Source organism: Equus asinus, chromosome 20, assembly GCF_041296235.1.
Source record: "Equus asinus isolate D_3611 breed Donkey chromosome 20, EquAss-T2T_v2, whole genome shotgun sequence".
Taxonomy (NCBI): domain Eukaryota; kingdom Metazoa; phylum Chordata; class Mammalia; order Perissodactyla; family Equidae; genus Equus; species Equus asinus.
Genome location: NC_091809.1, coordinates 55,749,392 through 55,775,916, shown reverse-complemented (window position 1 = coordinate 55,775,916; position 26,525 = coordinate 55,749,392). Strand labels below are relative to the sequence as shown.

The 26,525-nt window shown below is 36.0% G+C and overlaps 1 protein-coding gene across 6 annotated transcripts in view; it reads right to left on the bottom strand.

Annotated features, from left to right (window-relative positions):
* Window positions 1–18,318: 18,318 nt before the first annotated feature.
* Window positions 18,319–26,525, bottom strand: part of CWF19L2 (CWF19 like cell cycle control factor 2) — a 117,317-nt gene continuing 109,110 nt past the window's right edge. For all 6 annotated transcript variants that reach the window (XM_014860779.3, XM_014860782.3, XM_070490357.1 and 3 more), the window contains exons 17-18: window positions 22,031–22,132; window positions 18,319–19,005 (exon numbers count right to left, since the gene is read on the bottom strand). In XM_014860779.3, coding sequence (XP_014716265.3) covers window positions 18,862–19,005; window positions 22,031–22,132 — 246 coding nt within the window. In that variant the 3' untranslated portion in view covers window positions 18,319–18,861. The remainder of the gene's footprint in view (window positions 19,006–22,030; window positions 22,133–26,525) is intronic.

The following is a 26,525-nucleotide window of genomic DNA, read 5'->3' as shown; positions in this document are numbered from 1 at the left end:
ATTCAATGGGGGAAAAGAATACTCTTTTCAAAAAATAGCGCTGGGATAACAAAAACAGGGCTGAAATACGCACAAACAAAACAAGGGGAATTGGACCTCTTTCTCACACCATACACAACAATTACCTCAAAACGGATCATAGACTGCAACATAAGAGCTAAAACTATAAAATTCTTAAAATAGGAGAAAGTCTTTGTGACCTTGGGTTGGGCACTGCCTTTCGATCTGTGACATCAAAAAGCACAAGCAATAAAAGAAAACATAGAAAAATTGAACTTATTCAAAATTTCTGTGCTTCAAAAGATACCATACAGAGGTTAAAAAAAACACAAAATAGGAGAAAATATTTGCAAATCATATTTCTGGATAAGGGATTTCTATCCAGAATACAGAGTCACGCACTGCTAACAATGTTTTCGTCAACAACAGGCTGCAGATTGGGACCATATAGCTTATGTGTGTCGTAGGCTATACCATCAAGGTTTGTGTAAGTGCACTCTATGATGCTCGCACAATGACGAAATTGCCTGATGCACTTCTCAGAAGGTATCCCTATTGTTAAGTGACACATGACTGTATAAAAAACTGCTACAACTTGCTACAGATTGAATGGTTGTGTCCTCTCCAAAAAAACTCCTATGTTGAAGTCGTAACCCCAATGTTATGGAGACGGGCCTCAATGTATTTGGAGACGAGGTTTTGGGGGAGGTAATTAAGGTTAAATGAGGTCATGAGAGTTGGGGCCCTCATGACGGAGTAACACCAGAGAGTTTGCTCTCTCTCTCTCTCTCCCCCACTACCATGTGAGGACAAAGTGAGAATGTGGCCATCTACAAGCCAGGAAGAGTGCTTTCACCAGAAACCAACTATGCTGGCACCTTGATCTCAGACTTCTGGCCTCCAGAACTGTGAGAAAATAAATTTTTGTTGTTTAAGCCACCCAGTCTATGTTATTTTGTTAAGGAAGCCTGCACTGACTAAGACACAACTCAATAATAAAAAGACAACCCAATTTTTTTAAAATGGGCAAAAGAGCTGAATAGACATTTCTCCAAAGAAGGTATAAAGGGGGGCCGGCCCAGTGGCACAGCAGTTAAGTTCTCACATTCCTCTTCGACAGCCCAGGGTTCCCTGGTTCGGATCCTGTGTGCAGACCTACACAGTGCTTGCCAAGCCATGCTGTGGTAGGCGTCCTACATACAAAAAAGTAGAGGAAGATGGGCACAGATGTTAGCTCAGGGCCAGTCTTCCTCAGCAAAAAAAAAGATGATGGGTGGCAGATGTGAGCACAGGGCTAATCTTCCTCAAAAAAAAAGGCCAATAAGTACATGAATGACGCTCAACATTATTAGTCATTAGGTAAATGCAAATCAAAACCAGAATGAAATACTACTTCACATCCACTAGAATAGCTAAAATCAAAGGGATAGATAATAACAAATGTTGACAAGGATGCAGAGAAACTCGGACCCTCATAAATTGTTGGTGCGAATGCAAAATGGTCCACTACTTTGGACTCTGGCAGCTCCTCAAAACATTAAATGCAAAGTTACCATATGACCACCCCTTTCTATACAACTGAAACAAATTAAAATATATTTCAACACAAATGCTTGTATACAAATGTCAATATTATGTATAATGCCATAATTATTCATAATAGCCAAAAATTGGAAACAATCCAAAATGTCTATCAACTGATGGATAAGAAAAATGTGGTATATACACACAATGGAATATTATTTAGCAATAAAAAGCAATAAAGTACTGTTACATACTACCACATGGAGGAAATTTGAAAATATTAGGCTAAATGAAAGAAGCCAGTCACAAAAGATCACATATTGTATGATTCCATTTATGAGAAATATCCAGAATAGGCAAATTTATAGAAAAAGAAGGTAACTTAGTGGTTTCCTAGGGCTAGGGGAAATGGGGGAAATGATGAGTGAGGGGAATGGGTATGGAGTTTCTATCTGGGGTGATGAAAACGTTCTAAAATTTTGTGATTGTGGTGATGGTTGTACAATTTTGTGAATATATATAACATTCATTGAATCACATACTTTAAATGGGTGTGATACGTAAATTATATCTTAACAAAGCTGTTTTTTTCAACTAAAAAAAAAGACAAGCAGAGTAAGCCTTCTTATCTTACTGCTGACTTTAGCTGAAAAGCATGTAGTGTTTCCTAATAAATAAGATGCAAGTTTTTGGACTGAAATATACCCACTTTTTAATGTTAAGAAAGTATTCATCAATTAATCTTCTATTGAATATTTTTAACATGAATGTGTGCCAGTTTTATTATACGCTTTTTGCGGATTACAGAACATGACCATATGACTTTTTTTCTTACTTTCATCTATATGATCAATTATATAAATTTCCTAATATTGAACCAGCCTTATATTACTGGAATAAAGCTCATTTGGGCATGATATATTACTTTGGTAATATGTTGTTGAATGATGTTTGCTATTATTCATGTATAATTTCTGCATTGATATTAGTAAATGATATGGATGCGTAGTTTTCTTTTTTGGCGCAATCTTTGTCAAGTTTAGTGATCACAGCATACTCATTTCATAAAACAAGTTTGGAAGGTCTCGTTCTTCTACGCACAGAAGTAGTTCAGGTGGCACTAGGAGCATTGGATATTTACAGGGTTAGTAAAACCCCCTGTGAGATTATCTGGGCCTAGTTCTTTTGTTCTGTTTACTCCTTTGGTTTTCTTCTTCAAAGTTTTTTATTATATTTACATTAGAGTTTAGCCTACTTCATCATGTTCTCTTAAATCTTTCAAATCATTTTATTAAAAATTTTTCTTTATATATTATTTCTAAGTCATTATCTGCTGTTTGTTTTTTCTAGTTTGCCTTCATTTCTGAAATATTTCTTCTTTCTAAATCTTTCCTGAGTATTGACAGCTCTCGTTTAAAATCTTCCTTTTCTTCACTCACCTCATTTTTGATTTTTTTATAGTTCTATGTGTTTTTTCTTAACACTTTCTATCATTTTCTTAAACTTTTAAGCTCATTATTAAATAGTTAGTTTTCATCTGTTTAGGGGCATGTGTGTCTGTGAACTCTCATCGTCTGTAGGAACATTAGTTGGCTCCTATTCTCTCGTCTTATAAAAACTTTGTATAGGATTTAACTGTGATAATGTTCTGTCACTTATTGTTTTGAATGAAGAAAGTTTGCTTCTACTTTTAAAGGGAAGAACAGGCCAGAGCAGCTCTCTTTACTTGACAGCCATCAGGTTATATTATGATCCCATTACACTCACCCACAGTTGGGATTGCTTCCAACTTCTGCTGCTCTTTTCAGACTAACCTGTCACGCTTTACAGTAAGCACTTTTTGGGAATTTGGGGTTCTTCTGTACTTGGGCACCTCAAAAGCCCACTTGTTTTCCTTCCACTTCCTTTTGTACAGATGGTGATATTGTGCAGATCCTATTGATGTTGGTGGTTTGTCCCGGCACGCTTTTAATTGGGGGCTGCGGGAATACTCTGTTTTGAAGATGATGTCTGAGGGTCTTTGATTTGCTATTCTAGTTGCTTTGCTGCTTTTTAGAGAAGGATTTAGTGAGGCTCAAAAACTATATCACTGCCACTACCATCATCCTCAAACTATTTTTGAACTGTCACTCATCTAACAAGACTCCTAAGAAAAACGTGAGGGTAAAGAATGGATGAAATTAATGACTAGACATAAGAGAAGTATACGACTTATATTAAGCTTAGTGACTCTGTTGTGACACCCAGGAAGGAATCTGGAGCTTCTTTGGAAGAGCCAATGCTTTCATTACACATAGAAAAGTGCTCTAGAAATATCTGTTTAACCAAATTCAATCACTGAGCTGTTATCTACTAATTTTATCACCCTCATTTTGCATTATCTTTTTAATTTTTCAGGAAAAATGTTGTAATTTATGAGGCCACAATAAATATCAATAAAACCACAAACAGGGATTCTGAAATGTTTTGCCTAAAAAGTGAAATAACTAGAAGCACTAGTAGTTCAAGAGGACTTCACAAAACAAAAACAAAAACTTAAGTTTTTAGTGCTGAAAAAGGGGTATGATTCCTTTTCTACTCTCTAAACTGAAACATGTTGCAGCAAAATCCTCTACAATCTAGAGCAGCAGCCTAGTGACGTGTTCTTTGCCTAACACTGAGGTGATACTATTCTAATTTTTCATTTCTCCTTTTTACATTGTGTGTATGTCATTAAAGTTTTCTTAAAAAAATCACCCAGAATTCCACTTGAAAAAAAATTTTTTTTCTGAGGAAGATTGGCCCTGAACTAACATCTGTCACCAATCTTCCTCCTTTTGTTTGAGGAAGATTCACCCTGCGCTAACATCTGTGCCAATCTTCCTCTATTTCGTATGTGCGTCATCACCTCATTATGGCCATCACCAAGTGGTCCACGCCCAGGAACTAAACCCGGGCCACTCAAGTGAAGAGCATCGAACTTAACCACTAGGCCATGGAGTCAGCCACCATAATTCTCTCTTTTTACATCCATACTGAGCTTTAAATAATTCTTCACACACAACTTGGCATTCCCTTTTTAAACTTAACACTTCATTAACACATAAAATGTTTTCGCAGTTGTCATTTTAATGGTAGTATTTATTTTATCAAATAACTTTAATGAGCACTAAGTAGTTGTTACGATAGGCAACCCAAAGGCCAAATATGAATTATTAAAGTTACACCAAGTGAACAAATTGGTGTCATATATGATCTCTATCTTTCAAGTAAAAACAATAATTCATGTTCAAAGCAAAGAATACAAACAAATTCAGAACCAGAGCTCTGTAAATATTTATACCCCAAGGGCCAATGAGCCTGGATAATAAGGAACCTGGGTGTTAAAAACAGAAGGCTACACTTTCTTAAAGCAGTGGTTACTCCTCTCTTAGTGTTATAAAATACCATATATATGACATGTCAGCTTAGCTGTGAATATTTAAATATCTATTATCAATGGAGCTAATTTTGACTCGATTTTACCACTCAACCAATTCCACATATTTCAAAGGTTTTTGTTCAGAAACTCCTGCTTTCCAAGGTACCAATTTCTATATTAGCTCAGGCAACTTTTGTTGCTACCACAAACAAAAATTTTAAATTTATGACGACTCTAAAGGATAGAGTTTGTTGCTCTTATAAAGTCCAAAATAGATGTTACTGCTGAGTTGGCAATACTCCTCAAGAGACGGTTCAGGGGCCCAGGGCTTCTTCTATCTTGTGTCTCCACCATCTTCAACGTGTGGCTTCCAAAGTCACCATGCATATCTGCACCAGGCCACAGAAAGAGAGAGCATGCGGACTGTGTGAGGGTTTTTTTTGAGATGAAAGGCCTCTGGTCACATTCCATTAGCTAGAACCCGATCACCTGACCACTATAGGAAGCCTGGAAATGTAGCTGAACCATCTTTTCAGGAAGAAGAGAAAATTCTGGCTAACCTAGCCAGTCCTTGCTACACTTTGTTAGCAGCTGTTTTTATTAATGGCATTCAAAAATAAAATATTTCTTTCAATAAGTCTAGGAAATTTAGACTTTTCACTAAGTAAGGTTAGTCTTTGATCAATTCATGATTATAAATTTAGGAATGCTTCATTAAAATGCCAGTAACACTATTTTTAGTCTTTGAAAAGTGGAGAACAAGGAAGAAGCAAAGGAGCTACAAGAAGCAAGAATGCAAATACTATGAAATCTAATGCGCTATAATTAAGCTACAATCAATCCATTTTTGATTACTTGCACTAATATGTATGGCAGGTTTTACTTTTTAATTTATGTTTTTTGTGTATAATCAAGAGTTGAGTCTATATATATAAGTTCTTTAAAATGTCTATCTTGAAAGAAACTTCTTATACTAATCGATCTATACAGTACTCCTTAGTTTAGAAAATTGTTTTAAATTCTTTATTTGAGGCAGAATAGAAAAGAAAATAGTGTTTTATTCAAAGCCACAAAGGGAAGCAATATGTAACTCCAGCACTATACTCACAACAGATAAATTTTCCCTCTAGAAAAGAATCAACTGAATTCTTTGTTTTTCATATTGGTAGAAATACAGTGGCAAGTTGAAATTAAAATAAGTGAAGGAAATATACACTACAGTATTTTAAAATGGGTATACACAATTATAAAATTGGAAGAGAATTAATGTTTTAAACATGCATTATTTTCTTTCAAATTGCTATATACTGATATAAAATTACTGAATAATAAAATAGGTATTAGTCCTATGTATTCATTTTCCAGTACCCTGCACAAGTATATCTAACATTTAAAAAGATCTATATTGAATTTAAGTGTACAATCTGAGACATTTACTAACACAAAGTTATAGTTAAATTCACATTATAAAATGTCATGTAATAACACATCCTTCCCAATATTTGTTTGAGAAAGTGGCTAAAGTCCATGTCTGCAAATCTATATGGAGAGTTCTTCACTGAATTAACTTCAGAAAATAGAGTAGAAAGAAAAACAATACTGTGTTTCTGTTTAATATTTAATTTTAAGATCAATATTTGAATAGGGACATTAGTATGCTAAATCATACAAGAGAATGAACAATTTATGCTTTTAAAAAGTTAATCAACTCATCTCACTCATGTTTGCACCAAAGGTACAAGAATACCAGCAGAAAATTTTTGACATGTTTATTTCATTAACCATTCATTTTTTTTTTATTGAGGTAACACTGGTTTATAACATTACATAAACTTCAGGTGTACATCATTATATTTCAATTTCTATGTAGACTACACCATGTTTTCCCTCCAAAGACTAATTACCATCCGTCACCATACATATGTGCCCTACTACCCATTTCACCCTCCTCCCTCCCTGCTTCCCCTCTGGCAACTACTAATCTAATCTCTGTATCTATGTATATGTTTGTTGCTGCTGTTGTGTTTATCTTCTATCTATGAGATAATATAGTATTTGTCTTTCTCATCTGACTTATTTCACTTAGCATAATACCCTCAAAATCCACCCGTGTTGTCACAAATGGCAAGATTTCATCTTTTCTTAAGGTTGAGTAGTATACCATTGTGTTTATATACTACATCTTCTTTATCCATTCATCCATTAATGGGCATTTAGTCTGTTTCCAACTCTTGGCTATTGTGAATACTGCTGCAATGAATATAGGGGTGCAAATATCTTTTTGACTGGTGTTTTCATGTTCTTTGGATAAATACCCAGAAGTGGAATAGCTGTATCATATGGTAGCTCTATTCTTAATTTTTTGAGGAATCTCCACAGTTTTCCACAGTGGCTGCACCAGTTTACATTACCACCAGCAGTGTATGAGGGTTCCCTTTCCTCCATATCCTCTCCAATACTTGTTATTTCTTGTCTTGTTAATTATAGCCCTTCTGATGGGTGTGAGGTGACATCTCATTGTAGTTTTGATTTGTATTTCCCTAATAACTAGTGACGTTGAAAGAAATTTCTTAAAGATCATGTTGAGGTCCTTGGGGCATTTCTGTGTCCTCTGGCACCTGAGGACATTGCCTAAATTTTATCAAATGCCTCTTGATCTCAGTGCTTCTTTCCTTTGGTAATTCCTCTCTTAGTTCTGATATCTCTTCTTCAATTATTTGTTCGTGTTTCTAGACAGAATTATCTTGCAGGGAAAAGTAAATTGATGAGCAACCTGCACTAACTTCTAGAACACTCTGATCAATAAGACTATTTGAAGTTCTTTCTGATGATGCCACTGGTAGAGTTCTGGATCAGGAAGAAGGCAAACACAAGCCTGAGAAAACTATCATCTTATTTTTTAAAGTGCAATAAAGTGAACCTAGCATATTTCAGATACAGGTCCTAAAAACTTATGTAACTGGAGAAATATAAACAAATAAATCAAATATCTTATAGGTACTACATCAGAATGCTGTGCTTGGTAAAATCAGGGCACAAAGAGAAAGTGATCAATTCTACCCATGGTGTCAGTAAAAATTCCATCAAGAAGGGTAACATCTGAGCTGAACAAGGTCTTCAAAATTAGCATGTTGTGGAAAGGGGGTGGAGAAGTAAGTAGTCCAAGTAAAACAGCATTAACAAAGATAAAGAGAACACTGCATGACTTGCTAGGGGAATTAAAGTAGTTTGATATGATTTTCATTGAATGGGAGCTGAAGTGAGACGGGCATGAGAAGAAAGAAGCGACAGTAGAAAGGCAGAATGCAGTCATATGAAAAACATTTCTCTCACGCTGTGGAGTCTGGATTTCATACGCAGGTGATGAAAACCATTGAAGAGGCATGACATGATCTTTGAGAGAAATAATTGATATTACTGAAACAAAGAAAGCAAAACTGAAGGCGAAACAATAGTTAGGCTATTACAGTAATCCACAAAAGAGATGAAAGAGGTCTGAAGTAAGGCTACACTAAAGGAAATAAGGAGGATATTTGAGAGATGGTAAGAAGTTATTGTTCAGGACATGATTGCTGTTTGAATGTGGAAGATGCAAAAGATGACTCAAATTTCTGGCTTGGCTTACTGGCTTATAGATGGAGGAAGAAAGTGGAGGAAGAAAAAATTTGGAGATAAGCAAACTGTGCTTTCTTTTGGATATGCTGATTCTGAAGTACCTTATGTGGTATTTAGGTAGAGAACTCATTTAAGGAGTGTGCAAAGATAAAGGAACCAGAAACTATATCCATAAAAAACAGTTAGAGAGAAATAAGAAAATAGAGACAGGACCACCAATGAAGTAAAAAGAGGAGTTTCAAGTAATGTTCAACAGTGTTCAGTCTGACAGAGAAGTGTAACCAAGATGAAGACTGAAAAAAATCTTTTTGGTTAATTTACTTTGAATTAAGCAATTGGATCAACATTACTACTGTAGCTTCCACAAATAAGTAGCTATTGGAGTCCTCACTGAGGTGGATGTAAGAGTGAACAGGAGAGAACTTCAGGGCAGTAAAAGAGAACGGCAGCTACCTACATCTTTGTCTCCCCATATTCACCAGAAACAATTCAGAACAAGAACAACAAATAAATTTACACAAAAATCATACCCTCAGCCTGAGGAGAAGACAGATAGAGCCAAACTAAAAGTTAGTAAAAAAATGAAAGGCACCAAATCCAAGTGAGTGATCTTTCATTTTCCTCCCACAAGCCTTTGCAGCAAGCAAGAACAGTCTGAGGAAAACTGCACAAAATAAGGGAAAATGGAGCTGGTGGCAGACCTAAAACTGGTCCAAAATCACAGCAGAAATAGAAATCCCAACCTAAGTACGAAAATACAGAAAAAGTGCCTTGGTAGATCAGAACACTTACTCGGGACACCTTGGGGAGGAGAGGGACACAAAAATGAAAAGGTAAGGGGCCCTTTGGCAACTGGGTGGTGAAGGGGAGAAGCAAAAGGAGAAAATTCAGAGTCCTGCAGACAAAAACCAAAAAGAAACAGAGAACATGTAATTCTTCTTACCACTACAAAATTTTAAAAAGCCACGAAAGAAACTGTACTACTTTCCTATACTGACAGATGGAGTGTTTTCGAAAAAGGAATCTTGTAACTATCCCAAATCCAAAATAATGAATGGAAATTGAATAAATATGTATACTGGTAGTACAGTAAATCAGTAAACAATAATCAACACACATCAACTGATAAAAATTCTCTACCAGAAAACAACCATCACAGCCAAAGAAAACTGTAACACAACACACAGAACTGAATGAAAACACTCAAACAAGCATTTGGGGATATATGAAAAAGCAACTTAAATTGGAAATTCAAAAAATTAAAAACAGAAATAAATTGAAAGAAAGAGATTCAATTTAAGAAAGAATTGGGAGAAAGGTCAAAATCATCTCATACATGAAGATTAAATTACAAGGTGCCCAAGGGAGAACAGACTAAATGAAAACATAAGAGGCACTGAAGAAAAGCAGAAAAACCAGCAAGAGAATATATACGAGAAAGAAAAAAAGAGTCAGAAAGAGAGTGAAATGGAAGACGGACAAAGAAGAAATAACCCACATATAATCAGAGTCTCTGAAGAAGAAAATAAAAACAATATAACAGGACTAATATTTAAAACCATAACCTATGAAAACATCATAAATAGAAAGATATGAACCTAAATTTTTAAAGGGATCTCAAGGTAACTGGAAAAGTAAACCTAGAATGTCAAGATAAATATATATATACACACATAATTATATATATATATATATAAAGCAAGGCAACAATGGAATAGCATTTTCAAAAAACTGAAAAAGTGTGAATCGAGGATTTTATATTCAGTCAAGCCATCTTTCAAGTATCAATACTACAGAAAAATATCTTTAAACAGAAGAACTTAGAGAATTATGTACCCATGAGCCATTCATGAGGAATCTACTAATAAATGAGCTTCATTCAACCACGAGATGACTGAGAAAACCTTCAGCCAAAAAAAAAAAAAATGATGCTGAGCATTTACTATGTTTAACAGTAGCTTCAAGACTAAACAAATAGAACTGGCCTCGTGGTGCAGCAGTTTAAGTTCGCACACTCGGCTTTGGCAGCCCAGGGTTTGCTGGGTTGGATACCAGTGCAGATCTACGCACCTCTTATGAAGCCATGCTGTGGCAGGTGTCCCACATATAAAGTAGAAGATGGGCAGAGATGTTAGGTCAGGGCCAATCTTCCTCAGCAAAAAGAGGATTGGCAATGGATGTTAGCTCAGGTCTAATCTTCCTCAAAAAAAAAAGAGACTAAACAAACAGTAGGGATGAGAATACAAAACCAACATATAAATATTATATGTTGTGACCAAGGTAGAAATAAGACAACTAAAAAATGGAGCAGAAAGAAGAAAGTAGAACAAGCTCACTGACTGCTGTATGGGCAACAAGTATGAATTAAGGGTTTTAAAAACCTGATAAGTCAAGGGCTGGCCATGTGGCTCAGTTGTTAAGTTCACATGCTCTGATTTGATGGCCCAGGGTTCGCCAGTTCGGATCCTGGGTGCAGACCTACACACTGCTCATCAAGCCACGCTGTGGTGGCATCCCACATAGAAGAACTAGAATGACTTACAACTAGGATATACAACTGTGCACTGGGGCTTTGGGGAGGAGATAAAAAAGAGGAAGACTGGCAACAGACGTTAGCTCAGGGCCAATCTTCCTCAAAAAAAAAAAAAAAAAAGAAAATTGGATCCTTTAAAAAAATAAACAACCTGATAAATCAGAGAGTAAACATATAAATAAGAAAATAGGGAATAAAGTACAAGTACAATGGTAACCACTAAAAGAAAACTTCAAACCTTCATAAATATCAACAAAAATTTTTTAATAAAATAGCAAATAATGTACATTACATGGAGAAATAAACATAGCAAATAGAGCAATTATAAAATTTTGAGACAGACTTGAAACCAAACATTCAGTCATATTAATCAATATCAATAGGCTTGACTCGTCTATTAAAGGAAAAGGGCTTTCAATTTGGCTCTCAAAGCAAGAACCAATGGTATGCTGCATATAAGGAACAAAGTGTTTTAAGAAGGTTAAAAATAATGAAACGGACAGCAGAATACCAGGTAAATGAAAACAATAAGAAAGTAGGGGTAGCAATCCTGATAGTAGGCAAAGCATAATCCAAACCAAAAAGCATAAATGTAACAAACAAAGCCCCTTTTTAATGCTAAAAGCCACAATTGACAACAAAGATATTACATATCCATCTACCAAATAATACTGTAACCATCATTATGAGACCAAAACTACAGGAGACGCAGGAAGACAAAGACAGAAGTCAACTAATAGGAGACATTAACAAACAAAACAAAGTACACGACAAAAGTACGTGGAGTATGCATATATATAAGACCTCAGTGACATAATAAGGTAGACTTCATGATTATAAATCAAACTTTACATCTTGATAATAGACTATACACCATCTAAAGAACATACAGCCCATTCACAAAAATTGATCATATGTTGCACCACAAAGTTCCATAAAGTAGAAATATTACCCAAAAAATTCTCTGATCACAACACAGTATTAGAAATTAACAAATTCAAAAAGCAAAATTGATCTTCTATTGAAATTAATAAACATTATTATAAATAACCCTTGGGTGAAAATAAGAAATACAAACTGAAAGTAAAAATTTCTAAAAATAATAATGAAAACATTTTCTATCTGTCAGGATGTATGAGACGTAGTTAAAAGTAAGCAGGAAAAAGATTTATCAACAAAAGAATAAGAATAAGTGAATTAAATTAATAAATTAAGGAAAGCCTTGATGAGTTTACTAAATTTTTAGAACTGTCTAATACCCCCAATTCTGAAAAGGAAGAGACTCAGATATTTTCCCCAATTTTTTCCTCTTATTTGCCTCCCTTTTCTTATTGAGAAAATAGTGGAAATGGCTGGAGATAAATGGGCTAACCTATGAAAAAGTGAACAATGGAGCTTACTTTTTGAAGCAAATGCTCTAGTGCGATACAACAAATTCAGAAATAATTTAAATCCCACAGATCTTCCCCAGTAGGAATAGGAAAGATTCCTAACTAGATAATATAAACTCTGACACAGAATATTTAACATCTCAGAGAGAGACCACAGAGTTCAGCAATTCTAACAAAACAAGAAACCATCTCAACCACACTTCCACTCTCCACCCTTCCCCACAATTCCCTCAGGCTACAAAAAAGTAGACAGAATATCAAACATCCAGGCCTCAAACTACAGAGCTGACTGGAAAACAAATGGGTTCAAGTGAAAGCAGGAAGAAAGTCAAGCAATATCAATGTGGATAGAATGTACACCACAGACCTTCAAGCATGAGCAAGACAAAAAGAAACATCCTGGCAACTCTGCAAATACGCCACAGCAAAAAATGAGTGAGAGGATAAATGTATAAATGAGTTGGAACAAAGCATGCAAACTACAAAGAACAGGACTGGAAGAAAACTCACACTAAAGAAATAAATTTCTATAAATTGCTTCTCGAGCAACTTTATGAAAATATGTAATAAACAAAAGCTCAAAAACAAGATGATTTTTAAAAAAATAAAGTTAGGGAGATCACTGAGCTATAAAAAATGAGCAAGCAAAAAAAGTAAGCAAACAATCTTACTACAGAATCACTAAATAAATTAGAAACAGCAGGAAACAGAACAGGCAAGGCTGATAAAAATCAAACTAACTTTATGCCCATTTATTCAGGTGACACCAAATGTGAATGTGGATCAACTAAAAGGAATGCAAAGTACTAGAAATAGTAAATATTAGAATAAATATAAAAAAAACTTTTTTCTCATTAAAAAAATCACTTTAAAATAGAATTAGGTGCTCAAAGCAAAAATAATAACAATGTATTCTGTGGATTATAATAGAGAAGTAAAACGTAGGACATAAAGGATAAGATGGGAAAAATAAAAGAATAAAGTGTTACGGTTCTTAAAATATGAAGTGCCATATTTTTGGTGGACAAACTCTTAGGGTGGCCTCCACTATGTTCTGATCTTGGTTATTCACATTCTTGTGTGATTCCATCCCCTTGAGTATAGGCAGGATCTGTAATATGCTCTAATCAATAGAATATGGCAATGGATATACACGATTTTGTGTGATTATGTGATTTCATTATGTAAAATTTCAGTGACCACCTTGCTAGATTCTCCCCTTCTCTTGCTGGTTGTGAGGAAGCAAGTGGCCATGTTGGGGAACCCCACGTGGTAAGGAACTGCTGATGCTCTATACGAGCAAATGGAAGCCTCTAGCCAATAGCCCACAGAAAACTGAAGCTTTCAGTACTAGTTGCAAGGAACTGAATGCTGCAAAGAACCATGTGAGTGGGGAAGTGCATCTTTTCCCAGTTCAGCCTCCAGGAGAACTCTGTCCTAGTGGACACCTTGATTGCAGCCTGGTGGGACTCTAACCAGAGGACCCAGTCAAGTTGTGCCTGAACTCCTGACCCACAAAGGCCTTGAGATAATAAATGTGTGTTGCTCTAAGTTGCTAAGTTTGTAGTAATTTGCTACGCAGCAATAAAAAATGAACGTATTAATGTATAATGTTTAGGTTTAAAACTATCATCTTGCTATTTGTTTTCTATTTGTCCCATCTGTACTTTGTTTCCATTTTCCTCTTTTTCTGCTTTCATTTGGACTGAGTATTATTTTATGTTCCATTTTATCTTCTTTGTTGGCTTATTGCTATAAATCTTTATTTTCTTGTTTTTTATCTTAGGGTCTCCTTTAGAGTTCATAATTAGACATCTTTATCACAGTCTACATTCAAGTTATATTATATCACTTTAAGTATAGTATAACAACCTTATAATAGTATACTTCCATTTCTCCTCTTCCCATCTTTGTGCCACTATGGTCATTTATTTTGTTTTTACATATGTTATAAACCTTACTCTGTTTTTGTTTACATAGTAAAACATCTTTTAAAGAAATTTAGAGAGTAAGAAAAAATTCTTATATATTTACCCATGTAGTTACCATTTCAGAGCTTCTTTGCATGCCTGGCAACTTTTGACCAGATGCCAGACACTTTGAATTTTACCTTGTGACTTTTGGACATATTTTTATTTCTATAAATATTTTTAGGCTTTGTTCTGGAATGCAGTTATTTGGAAGCAGTCTGATCCTTTTGGCTCTTGCTTTTAAGATTTGTTTGTCAAGACTAGATCAGTGCTAAGTCTTGGGATAATTATTCTACGCTACACATTACCATTCTGTGTATTCTACCCAATTCCTGGTCAGTCTTGAAATTTTCTTCTAACTAGTGGGAAATGTTACTTCTCAACCTCTCAGGTAGGTCAGTCTTTGCCTGACCATGGGTAGTTTCCTCAAACGCATGCACTAATCAGTTGTCAGATACTTGATGGTGAGCCTCTAAAGATCTCTAGATTTCTCTGTGTAGCAAATGCCTCTCTAGTAACCAGTCCTGTTGTCTTGGTCTCCCCAGACTCATGGCTCTAGTTCCTCGACTCGTTTAGTTCAATAGACTCTGACTGGATTTCTCCACCTTGTATCATATGGAAACTCCCTCAAAGCAAGAAGTTAGGGCAATCACAGGACTCATCTCATTTTCTTCATGTCTCTTAGGCATCACTGTACTTCCTTGCATGATATCGCACATCTTGAAAATCATCGTTTCATATATGTTGTCTATTTTTTTGGTTGCTTTACGCCGGAAGATAATGTGGTTACTTTGTCTTGGATGGAAGCATAAGTCTTGAAGTATTTTATGAAAACGAAAGGCTGACTCAGGGTTGAGCCAAGAGTACACAGGGCAGAGCAAAGAGTCCCATGGAATCAATCTCAAGAAGCCGGACTGGGGTCCTAATTAAGCAACTAGCAACATATGCTCGACTTAATTTTAGAATTACTAGTGAACAGTGACTGCAACAATGACTACCTCAAGTTTCCCATCTTTTTCAGTGCACGTGTCTACTGCAGTTATGGTAAGCTTCTCTTATTGCTGTGTGTTTAGGGGGGAGGGATGTATGTGTGTAAGGGGTGCAGATAATTTGTCTCTTAAATTCACAGGTCTTCAGATCCTGAAGCATCTGAGTAACCTCATCTCCATCCGGCCTGATTTAGATGGGATCTTGAGTTTGAGCCTAAGCCTAATGCCCTACTGGGAAGAAATTTTCTTGGGAGGATTTGAATATATTTTTCACATGGGAGGAGTATAAATCTGTGATCAGAGGGTGGACTGTAGTGGATTAAAGATGGCCACAAATTATTTGATAGTACTCCCATCAAGAGGTATAAGACCCCTCTTCTTCAATGTAGGTGGGTTCTGTGACAACTTTGACAAATAGAATACAGCAAAAATGAAACTGCCAATTTCCGGCCCCAGCTGCTAAGAGACTGGCATCTTCCACCTGTTATCTCTTGGAACTATCTTCTGGAATGGCTGCTCTGGAGGAAGCCAGAAGCCAAATAGCAAGATCAACTAGCTATAGGAGAAGAGAGTGTTAACAGCCTGTCCCTAGCTGTTCCAATCATTCCAGTACAGGTACCAGACATGTGAGCGAAAGAGCCATTTCGACCATTCCAGCCCCAATATATACCATCTGAAGAAAGGGGCCCCAGACACATGGCCCCAGTCATCTCCAGATGTTTGAGCTACTCCAGCTGAGGCCGCAGACATGAGGAAGCGGAGGCAAATCATACAGCTGAACCCTGACCAAATTCCTCACATATAAAACCATGAGACATAATAAAATGGTTGTTATAAATAACTGTCAAAGAAGTTCAGTTTGGATATGCCTATTACACATACGCTAGAGACGTCAAGTTGGAATTTGGATATGCGATTCTGGAGTTCAGCGAAGAGGTCCAGAGTGAAGACATAAATTTGGGAGATATCCTCCTTGTCCTGTCCTACTTTTCCTTTTTCCATAGTACTTATCACCTCTGACATTTTCTGGATAATTTATTTATTATGTCTAATGTTTACTGTCTGTCTTCCCCGATATAATGTAAACTCCTTAGAGACAGTGATTTTTGTTTTATTACTAACGTATCCCCTGCATGCAGAGCAGTGTCTGGCATATTGAAGACACTCAAATATTTGTTGAATAAATGAACCAATTTAAAAATGGTATTTAAGACCATTTTAGTGATGAGATTTACCTTGGGAGAGAGTAAGAGTGGTAGAGAAAAGATAAGTTTTGAGAATGGGCATTTCAACACTTAGAAGTAGAGATGATGAAGAGGAACCAGCAAAGGAGACTGAGAGGATGTAGCCAGTAAGGAAGGAGGATAAATAAGAGATGGTGCTCAAGAAGCAAAGTAAAAAAACGTGTTTCAAGAAGGGAAAGTGATCAAGTATATCAATGATGCTGACAGGTAGAGTAAGATGGGCACTGAGCATTAATTAGTTGATATGCCAATGTGGAAGGTTCACTGAGGATCCTGACATAAAGAGTTTTAGTAGAATGGTGAGGATGAAGTCTAACTGTACTAAAAATAGGAGGAAAATGAAAGGAGAAGAAATAGATTTTTTTTTAATGAGTTTTGCTGTCAACCGGAGAAGATAAACGGCTAGAGGGGGATATGATGCCGTGTTTGTTGTTGATATACTGTAAAATGTTTTTGCATACTAATAGAAATAATCCCATAGACAGGAAAAAACCTAATATTACAGAGAGAGTAGGGGCAATTGAGTAGGTGAAAAGGGATAAATTCAGCATAAATGAATGGATTAGCCCTAGATAAGAACAACAAAATAATTTATCTACTATTAGCAAGAGGAAAAGTAGAGTACATGGATACCAAGGGAGGTATATAGACAGATGTGACAGAAATTCCCTTCTGTTTGGTCCTATTTCCTCAGTAAAACAGGAAGCAAGGTCATCAGCTAAGAATGAAGACAGAAGAGGTATGAAATAGTCCTTTACCACTGTACTGAAATACACCTGGCACATATCTCGCTTTAGAACTTACACTGTGCTGTAATTATTTACGTACATGTCTCTTTTGCCACTAAACTGTAAAATAATTTAAGGTAGAGAAAATACTTTTTACTTTTGCACTACCAGCACGTAATAAAATGCCCTGCAAACAAATGTTTGTTAACTCACTGATGGAATAAATAAATATTATGGACTCCTCTAAGACTGCAGCAAAGCCAAAAGAATTTGAAAATAGCAGTAAGTAAAATAATATCAAGTATCTGTTTGATACATATACTTAAATGCAATTTACAAATAGTGAGAAACTGAAACAAACTTCCACTTATAAGTGAAATTTTAAAACTAGATAGAACATAAACATTTCTTTTTTTTAACAAACTAAAGAAATAATGAGATGCCAAGATTAGAAATAACTATGTAGATTTATGAGTTACTCTCAGGTACGTATCACACTGATTCTAGGTATTCAATATTTCACAACAAAATATAAAGGTTCAGCTCCAAAAACCAGCATCTTTGAAAAAGGCTGACTATAAAAATATCTCCCATGTAAGAAAAATAGGAGCACTCTTACACCATGGCCACATTTTATAAGTATATGGTTTTCTCTTGACACCAAATGTACGAACAAAGGAAAATGAAGAAACTTAGATCAAGTAGGGAACAAGAGAATATACTCCCAACATTTAGAATACTCTCATTATTTAAGATTTTGTAATAATAAATACAACCCCAAAATGATGATTTGGCTAAAATTTTTAACTTTCTTACAAACCCGAAACAACTGTAAATTGTGTATCTGGAACAATTACTTTTAAAATCACCAAAATTCAAAGACACTATTTAAAAATCCAGAAATAAAAACAAATGAATCATGAACATGTTATACTTCATTTAATTCTTTATTACTTTGGGGACATTCTTTTTCCTTTAGTAAAAAGAATAGCAGTAATATATATGCTACTGGTAGAAAATTAAGAGCCTCTATAAAATGCTATGAAAAGAAATTTCAATTACTGAACATGCCAACTTGGTTTAAAAAATTCGAAAGAAGCAAGTCAACAGACTTAACCTTGAAATGGACTCACTTTCCTCTGAACCAATGATCTGCTAAACTTCCTAGATAATCATTCAGACAAGTCCTTCTATCTTTTTAACTGAATAGTTCAAAACACCAGGACATAGGTACAGAACAGGAACGTGAGCAGGTCACTCAATATATCTAGTCTCACTCCACAGTTACTACAATGAAGTCCAAGGGAACAGGTGGGGAAGGCAACGACAGAATCCAAGGATGTACAGTTGTCAGAGACCCAGAGCATGACTCTCTTTCCCTATGACCTGAGGGTCAGTTGTTTAGTTAGATGCAATGGAAAAAACTGAAAGGAAACTGAAGAGGAAATAAAAACTGAAAGATATGACTCAACATTTTTTACTTTTGGTGAAGTCAAATGGTTTCCACCACTGAGCAAACTGAAGTGCTTTCTTCCTCTGATCCTCAAAGTTTTCTCGGATTCCTTTCCTCCAAAGTCTTGGTTCTATATCCAGCATCCCACCAATGATTTCCTTTTTAAAGAAGGAGAAAATACAAACACATGTATGTACAAACACTGAAAACAGGAATGAAACTATTTCTGTTCATGCTGCTACTAAATATAACTAAGTAGTTTTCCATGAGGATGTTCAAATTTGACATAAATATTAGTTTCAAGTTAAAAAAAAATCTTGTTTTTAATTAGTTCTAACTATGCAAACCCTGTAATTCTAGGAGTCCTAGCTGTGTCTCCTGTCAAGCAATTTGTCTATTTTGTTGCCTGTAAGCACATTTACCAGACAGCAGCAAAGGGGAGGAAGAAAAAGTGAAATTTAATTCATTCGGTCCTTATTAGCTGCTATGGCAAACAGTTTGGAAAAAAAATTAATCAACATGTAGTAATTATTAACTTGGTTGTTCAACTACAGTTGAATCTCAGGCTAATGTTCTCTCTGCTATTTAGTATACTTAAACTAGTTTCTTCTATTAGCTGGAGATCTTTTTTCAGGAAATAAAATCATATTTTAATACTACTCTAAGTAAACCAAGAATTAAAAATTATAAATCACCTTTATTTAAAAAGTCACATTCCCAAGCCATGAAGGAATGGGTTTTTTGTGCGTGCGTGAGGAAGACTGGCCATGAGCTAACATCTGTTGCGAATCTTCTTCTTGCTTGAGGAAGACTGTTGCTGAGCTAACATCTGTGCCAATCTTCCTTTACTTTATGTGGGATGCCGCCACAGCATGGCTTGACAAGAGGTGCTAGGTCTGCGCTCGGGACTGGAACCTATGAAACCTGGGCCTCCAAAGTGGAACACGTGAACTTAATCACTACACCACCGGGCTGGCCCCAGGAATGGATTTTGATTGTCTGCTTATTATTCTAGATGATTTCCTTCATTATCCTCTTCCTGTGCTGTTAGCTACAGAAATTAATCAAATTTATGCTTGTGAGTATCCATGTACAGAAAGATATGGAGGAGACTTGTAAGCTTAGAAGGAGGTCAGTATGGTAATACAGAAGAACACTGGACTAAGGGTTGAATCCTGCATATTCAGTCTAGTTCTACAGGACTGTGTGGTGAGATCCTGGATGCAATCTCTCTAAGACACAGGTTCTTTATCTTAACAAATATGCAGAAGGGGCCCGCCATGTACAAGCAAGTGCCAAATAATGTATGGGCTTCAAAGATAAGTAACACACATCTATCTGTCTTCAGAGAGCTCATCACCAAATCTGGAGCTGTGGCAGGAGCCAGAATAATAACCTAACTATACAAAGGATTGTCTTATAAAGCAGAATAAGGTAAATGCCAAAGCAGAACATATGGAGACTCAAAAAAAAAAAAGGTTCTATTTGCTCGATAGATTAGGAAAAGCTTCATGGAAAAGGGAACATCTTTCATGGAGAAAGGGGAATAAAGAGGCCCATAGAGAAAACAGTTTATAGAAGACATCAAGAGAAATGTGGTAAATTTAGATTTAATGCAAGAATTTCTTGGCATTAGCTAAGTAGGCAATGTAGTTTAAGGAAGTCTACCTCATAAACTCATCTAACATTGTCTCTATAAAACATCAAGTTTTGTCCTATGTGTACCAACAGGATTGATTCTTGTTCTGCTACTGAAGCAGATGTTAATGGCAAGAGATTATCCCTTCTTGCTCTCTGAACAACTGCTTAGGGAGCAGGCTGAAGGGAGTTCTTGGGCTCAGAGGTTGTTTCTTGAAAGCAAATTTTGGCAAAAATGGATCAGTGATGCAGTGTTAACTGAAGAAGCTTTACTTTTAACATTAAAACAGTATTAGACAAACCATAATATTTGGAGGGACAGCAATCTCTCAGTTAAACTTATACAAATAAAAAATTAATATTTTACTTTGTTTTCACTAGAATCAAGTTTAAAAAAAATAAATCCAGAGTCATAGGGCCTTCAGTTATAGAGCTCTAGTGAATAACAAGGGAATTTTTCAGGGCAATGAAAACAAATTTCTTTCTAGTTAACTCTAGAAAAAAATATTCTGAAAAATTCTCAAGTTTCTATAATATATCTCAACAGTTCAAAGACGTATGTGATCTGGGGCCTATGGTTAATTCTTCAAGGACAACAGAATAAAAAGTTTGAATCCAAATGTTTGGAGTTGAGATCTCTCTTGGCATGCCCCTATTCATTGGAGGAGATGGTCTTATATAGGAGATGAAAGTGAGGAAGGAGAACAGGGAACCCTGGGCAGAGTTCATCTAGGCTCCTGTAATTTAGAGCATGACATGAGCAGAAAGGCCTGAGATGCACTAGATTAAAAGGTCACTTCTAGAGCTGTTATTACCCAGACTTCTCTTGACTGCTTCAATGGCTACTTTAATGTCATTCCAGTCTCTGATACTAAGTCACATACTTCCCAGATACTAAGCAGACCTTCAATTTAAGGATTACAGCCTTAGAAGGCAGTCTCTAGTAAGGGAAAGAATCTACTGGCAATTGAAAGATCTATACTCTAATATCTGCCCATAAATTATCTATGTGAAATGAGTCAGATATTCTTCTTGGCCTATATGGTGCTTAATTATAAATGAAGAGGTGAAATGATTTGTTCTCTAGTTCAACCATGAGTATATGTACCTCTAGTTCCGTCCCTTATTAGCACGTGTCCCTAGGCAAGTTATACAACCTCTCTGTAGCTGTTTCTTCATCTGTAAAATAATGTAATAATATTTCATAATAGAGTTGTTGTGAGCATTAAGTGAGTGCTCAGAACAACACCTGGCTCATTGTAAGCCCTCAATAAGTGTTAGCAATTATCATCATTCTCAGCACAAGACTGGCTGATTCCACAGGAAAACATCGCAGTCACTGTTGACACCATTAACAAATATTTGGTTCCAAAGTGACATTCATTCTGGGATATTTGTATTAATAGTTTCTAGGTCCTTCCTCTAAAAATTGAATAGAACAGTACTCACCAACTTCACTATATCTTGTGCTCAAAGTTTTGATTTACCTTCAAAAGTGTTACCAACTTGCTAAACTCTAGAATTTTATTTAGTTTGTGAGCATACCTTTCCAAAGTAATGAGGGAATTTGTGTTGATCTTCAATGACATGGGCAAATCCTCCTTGGAGGCCAAAATCCACAGAGAAGTAAGGTAAGCCTCTGGGTACCTAAATAAACAGATAAATCACACAAGAATACAACATGAAATCAAAAGTTATGTTTAATCTCTTTTCCTGCTCTCTGACATGACAGTAATTAAGCATCCCTCAAGACAAATACATACAATGAATTTCCAATTTAGAGATACTTAAGCAATGATCTAACTTTTCTGAGTAAAACATTTCATTTTGTAGTCTTTCAGCCATATAACTCTTCATAATACTTAGCAATTATAATCGAAACCAATTATTTCCGTCTTTGGGGAAAACAGGAAAGAAAACGTATTTTTTTATATATATAACAGCAGAATAATTCTACTTAGACTACACAAATATAGAATAAAGATAAGATTTCCTATATTTTCCTCACAACGCAGAATAGGAAGAGGGGCCTAGCCATATACCTAGAGCTTTGTTTATAGTATCCCTTAGACTTTACTAGTATTCATTTATCAAAGATAAATTAAACTTGAACAATCATAATTTTGTATTAACTGGTGAGATGGGTATAGCAATATTTAGTTTACCAACCTCATTTCAAAATATCTCTAGGATTAACTATTATCTTTCCCTCTCTTTTTCCCTCCTTCCCTCTTTCTACATACACTCATATGAAGTATTTTAAACTCTTTCTTGATTGGGAAAGGTCAAAATTTCTTGCTTTATCAATTTCTTGTGTCCTTGTAAGCTTTTCCTCCAAGCCTCAATTCTGTCACTACAAATTATTCAACTGGGTCAATTTACAGTAATATTACTCTTCTCCAACTCCCTCATACAGTCAGCATTTACTCATTCTGGCACTGAATCACATATTTCTTCTTAACTATACATCTTTTGTATTGTGTCCTCATGAAGGCAAGACTTGGAAAGAGACAGTATGGTACGGTGGAAAGAGAGTGGTCACCTTGAAATAGTATAAAGCAATTAAAATTAGAGCTTATAAAGAGTTGTTCACGTTATAGGAAAGCCATAAGTAAAAAAATCAGTTTACAAAATAGTACGTAACAAACTACACAGAAATGGGTTACTGTTTTGTGCCTTTGTATTTTTTCATATTTTCATTTTAATATGATAAACATGTATGACCTAGAAAATTAGGAAAAACTGAAGTAAAATGACAGACAAGGCTCTAATTGCAGCTCTGATTCTTATAACTAGGTAAATTCACGCAAGTTATTTAACATCTCTGAGTCTCATGAGAAATATGAAGAGCTCAGAGGTTTGCTGTGAGGATCAGATAGGAAAATGAACACAGCCCAATGCTCGGCACAGAGAAGATTATTCAAATATTACTTTCATTTCTGTCTCCTATACAACAGTATCATGTGCAAACCTGGTCTAAGAATAAAGAATGCAAGGCTCTATTAAAATATTTTTGCTAGCTGAAGTAGGTCTTTCATGTGTGAAACATGAATCTGAATGGTTCAAATCATGTTATAGAACTACATCAACTAAAAGACAGTACTTTGAAGGAGAGAGAACTTGAGGAAGCACTTGATGATGACAGTGCCCATGCCTTTTACTGTACTGTGTTTGGCAGAACAATGGTCCCCTAAATATGTCAATGCTCTAATCCCCTATTTGCCATGAATATGTTACCTTATATGGCAAAAGGGATTTTGCAGATACAATTAAGTAATGGGTCTTATTTCTTTTTTCAGATATACATCGTAATACATTTCGAATTCTGTGTAGATTACATCATGTTGACCACCCAAAAACTAACTATAGTCCATCCCCTCACACGTGAGCCTAATCACCCCTTTTGCCCTCCCCTCCCCCCTTCCCCTATGGTAACCACCAATCCAATCTCCATTACTATGTGTTTGTTTGCCATTTTTATCTTCTACTTAGGAGTGAGCTCATACGGTATTTGACTTTCTCCCTCTGACTAATTTCACTCAGCATAACACCCTCAAGGTCCATCCATGTTGTCACAAATGGCCGGATTTCATCATTTCTCATGGCTGAGTAGTAGTCCATCGTGTATATATACCACATCTTCTTTATCCATTTGTCCTTTGATGGGCACCTAGGTCACTTGCATGTCTTGGCTATTGTGTATAATGCTGCAGTGAACATAGGGGTGCAAGTATCTTTATGCCTTTGTGTTTTCAAGTTCTTTGGATAAATACCCAGCAGTGGGATAGCTGGATCATACGGTAGATCTATTCTTAATTTTCTGAGGATACTCCATACAGCTTTCTGTAGTGGTTGCACCAGTTTGCACTCCCACCAGCAGTGTATGAGGGTTCCCTTCTCTCCACATCCTCTCCGACACTTGCTGTTTCTTGTCTTGTTAACTATAGCCATTCTAACTGGAGTGAGGTTATACCTCTCTGTAGTTTTGATTTGCGTTTCCCTGATAGCTAATGAAGTTGAGCATTTTTTCATATGCCTGTTGGCCATCCATATATCTTCTCTGGAGAAATCTCTGTTCAGATCTTTTGCCCATTTTTTAATTGGGTTGTTGGTTTTTTTGTTGTTGAGATGTATGAGTTCTTTGTATATTTTGGACATTAACCCCTTATCTGATATATGGTTTGAAAACATCTTCTCAATTGTCAGGTTGCCTTTTTGTATTGTTGATGGTTTCCTTTGCTGTGCAGAAGCTTTTTAGTTTGATGCAGTTCCATTTGGTCATTTTTTCTTTTGTTTCACTTGCCCGGTCAGACACGGTACTTGAAAATATGCTGCTAAGACTGCTGTCAAAGAGCGTACCGCCTATGTTTTCTTCTAGAAGTTTCATAGTTTCCGGTCTTACATTCAAGTCTTTAATCCATTTTGAGCTGATTTTTGTGCACGGTGTAAAGGAATGGTCTACTTTCTTTTGCATGTGGCTGTCCAGTTTTCCCAACAGCATTTATTGAAGAGACTCTCCTTTCTCCATGATATGCTCTGGGCTCCCTTGTCGAATATTAGCTGTCCATAAATGTGTGGGTTTATTTCTGGGCTCTCGATTCTGTTCCATTGATCTGTGGTGTGTTTTTGTGCCAGTACCATGCTGTTTTGGTTACTATGGATTTGTAGTATATTTTGAAATCAGGGAGTGTGATACCTCCAGCTTTGTTCTTTTTTCTCAGGAATCCTTTGGCTATTCAGGGTCTTTTGTTGCTCCATATAAATTTTAGGATTCTTTGTTCTATTTCTGTGAAAAATGTCGTTGTAACTTTGATAGGGATTGCTTTGAATCTACAGAATGTTTTAGGAAGTATGGACATTTTAATGATGTTAATTCTTCCAATCCAAGAGCACGGAATATCTTTCCATTTCTCTGTGTCTTCTTCGATTTCTTTCAACAATGTTTTATAGTTTTAGGTGTACAGATCTTTCACTTCTTTGGTTAAGTTTATGCCTAAGTATTTTATTCTTTTTGTTGCACTTGTAAATGGGATTGTATTCTTTTTTTTTTTTAAAGATTTTATTTTTTTCCTTTTTATCCCCAAAGCCCTCCAGTACTAGTTGTATGTTCTTCGTTGTGGGTCCTTCTAGTTGTAGCATGTGGGACGCTGCCTCAGCATGGTTTGATGAGCCGTGCCATGTCTACACCCAGGATTTAAACCAACGAAACACTAGGCCGCCTGCAGTGGAAAGCGTGAACTTAACCACTCGGCCACGGGGCCAGTCCCCAATGGGATTGTATTCTTAATTTCACTTTCTGCTACTTCATGTTAGTGTATAGAAATACAACCAACTTTTGTATGTTGATTTTGTATCCCGCGACTTGAGTGTATTCATTTATCTTTTCTAAAAGTTTTTTAGTGGATTCTTTAGGGTTTTCTATATATAAAATCATGTTGCCTGCAAAGAGTGACAGTTTCACTTCTTCTTTTCCATTGTGGATCCCTTTTATGTCTTTTTCTTGCCTGATTGCTCTAGCTAGGACTTCCAATACTATGTTAAATAAGAGTGGTGACAGTGGGCATCCTTGTCTGGTTCCTGTTCTTAAAGGGATAGCTTTCAGTTTTTCTCCATTGAGAAGGATATTTTCTGTGGGTTTGTCATATATGACCTCTATTATGTTGAGGTATTTTCCTTCTGTACCCATTTTATTTGGAGTTTTTATCATAAATGGATGCTGTATCTTGTCAAATGCTTTCTCTGCATCTATTGAGATGATCATGTGATTTTTATTCTTCATTTTGTTAATGTGGTGTATCATGCTGATAGATTTGTGGATGTTGAACCATCCAGTAATGGGTCTTAAAATGGGGAGATTATCTGAGTTATCCAGGTGGGGCCGATGTAATCACAAGGGTACTTAGAGAGACAGGGGGGTCAGAGTCAGAGAATGGAAGACCCTACACTGTTAGCTTTGAAGATGAAGGAAAGGATCACAAGCCATGGAATGCAGGTGGCTTCTAGAAACTGGAAATGGTAAGGGAACAGACTCTCCCCCAGA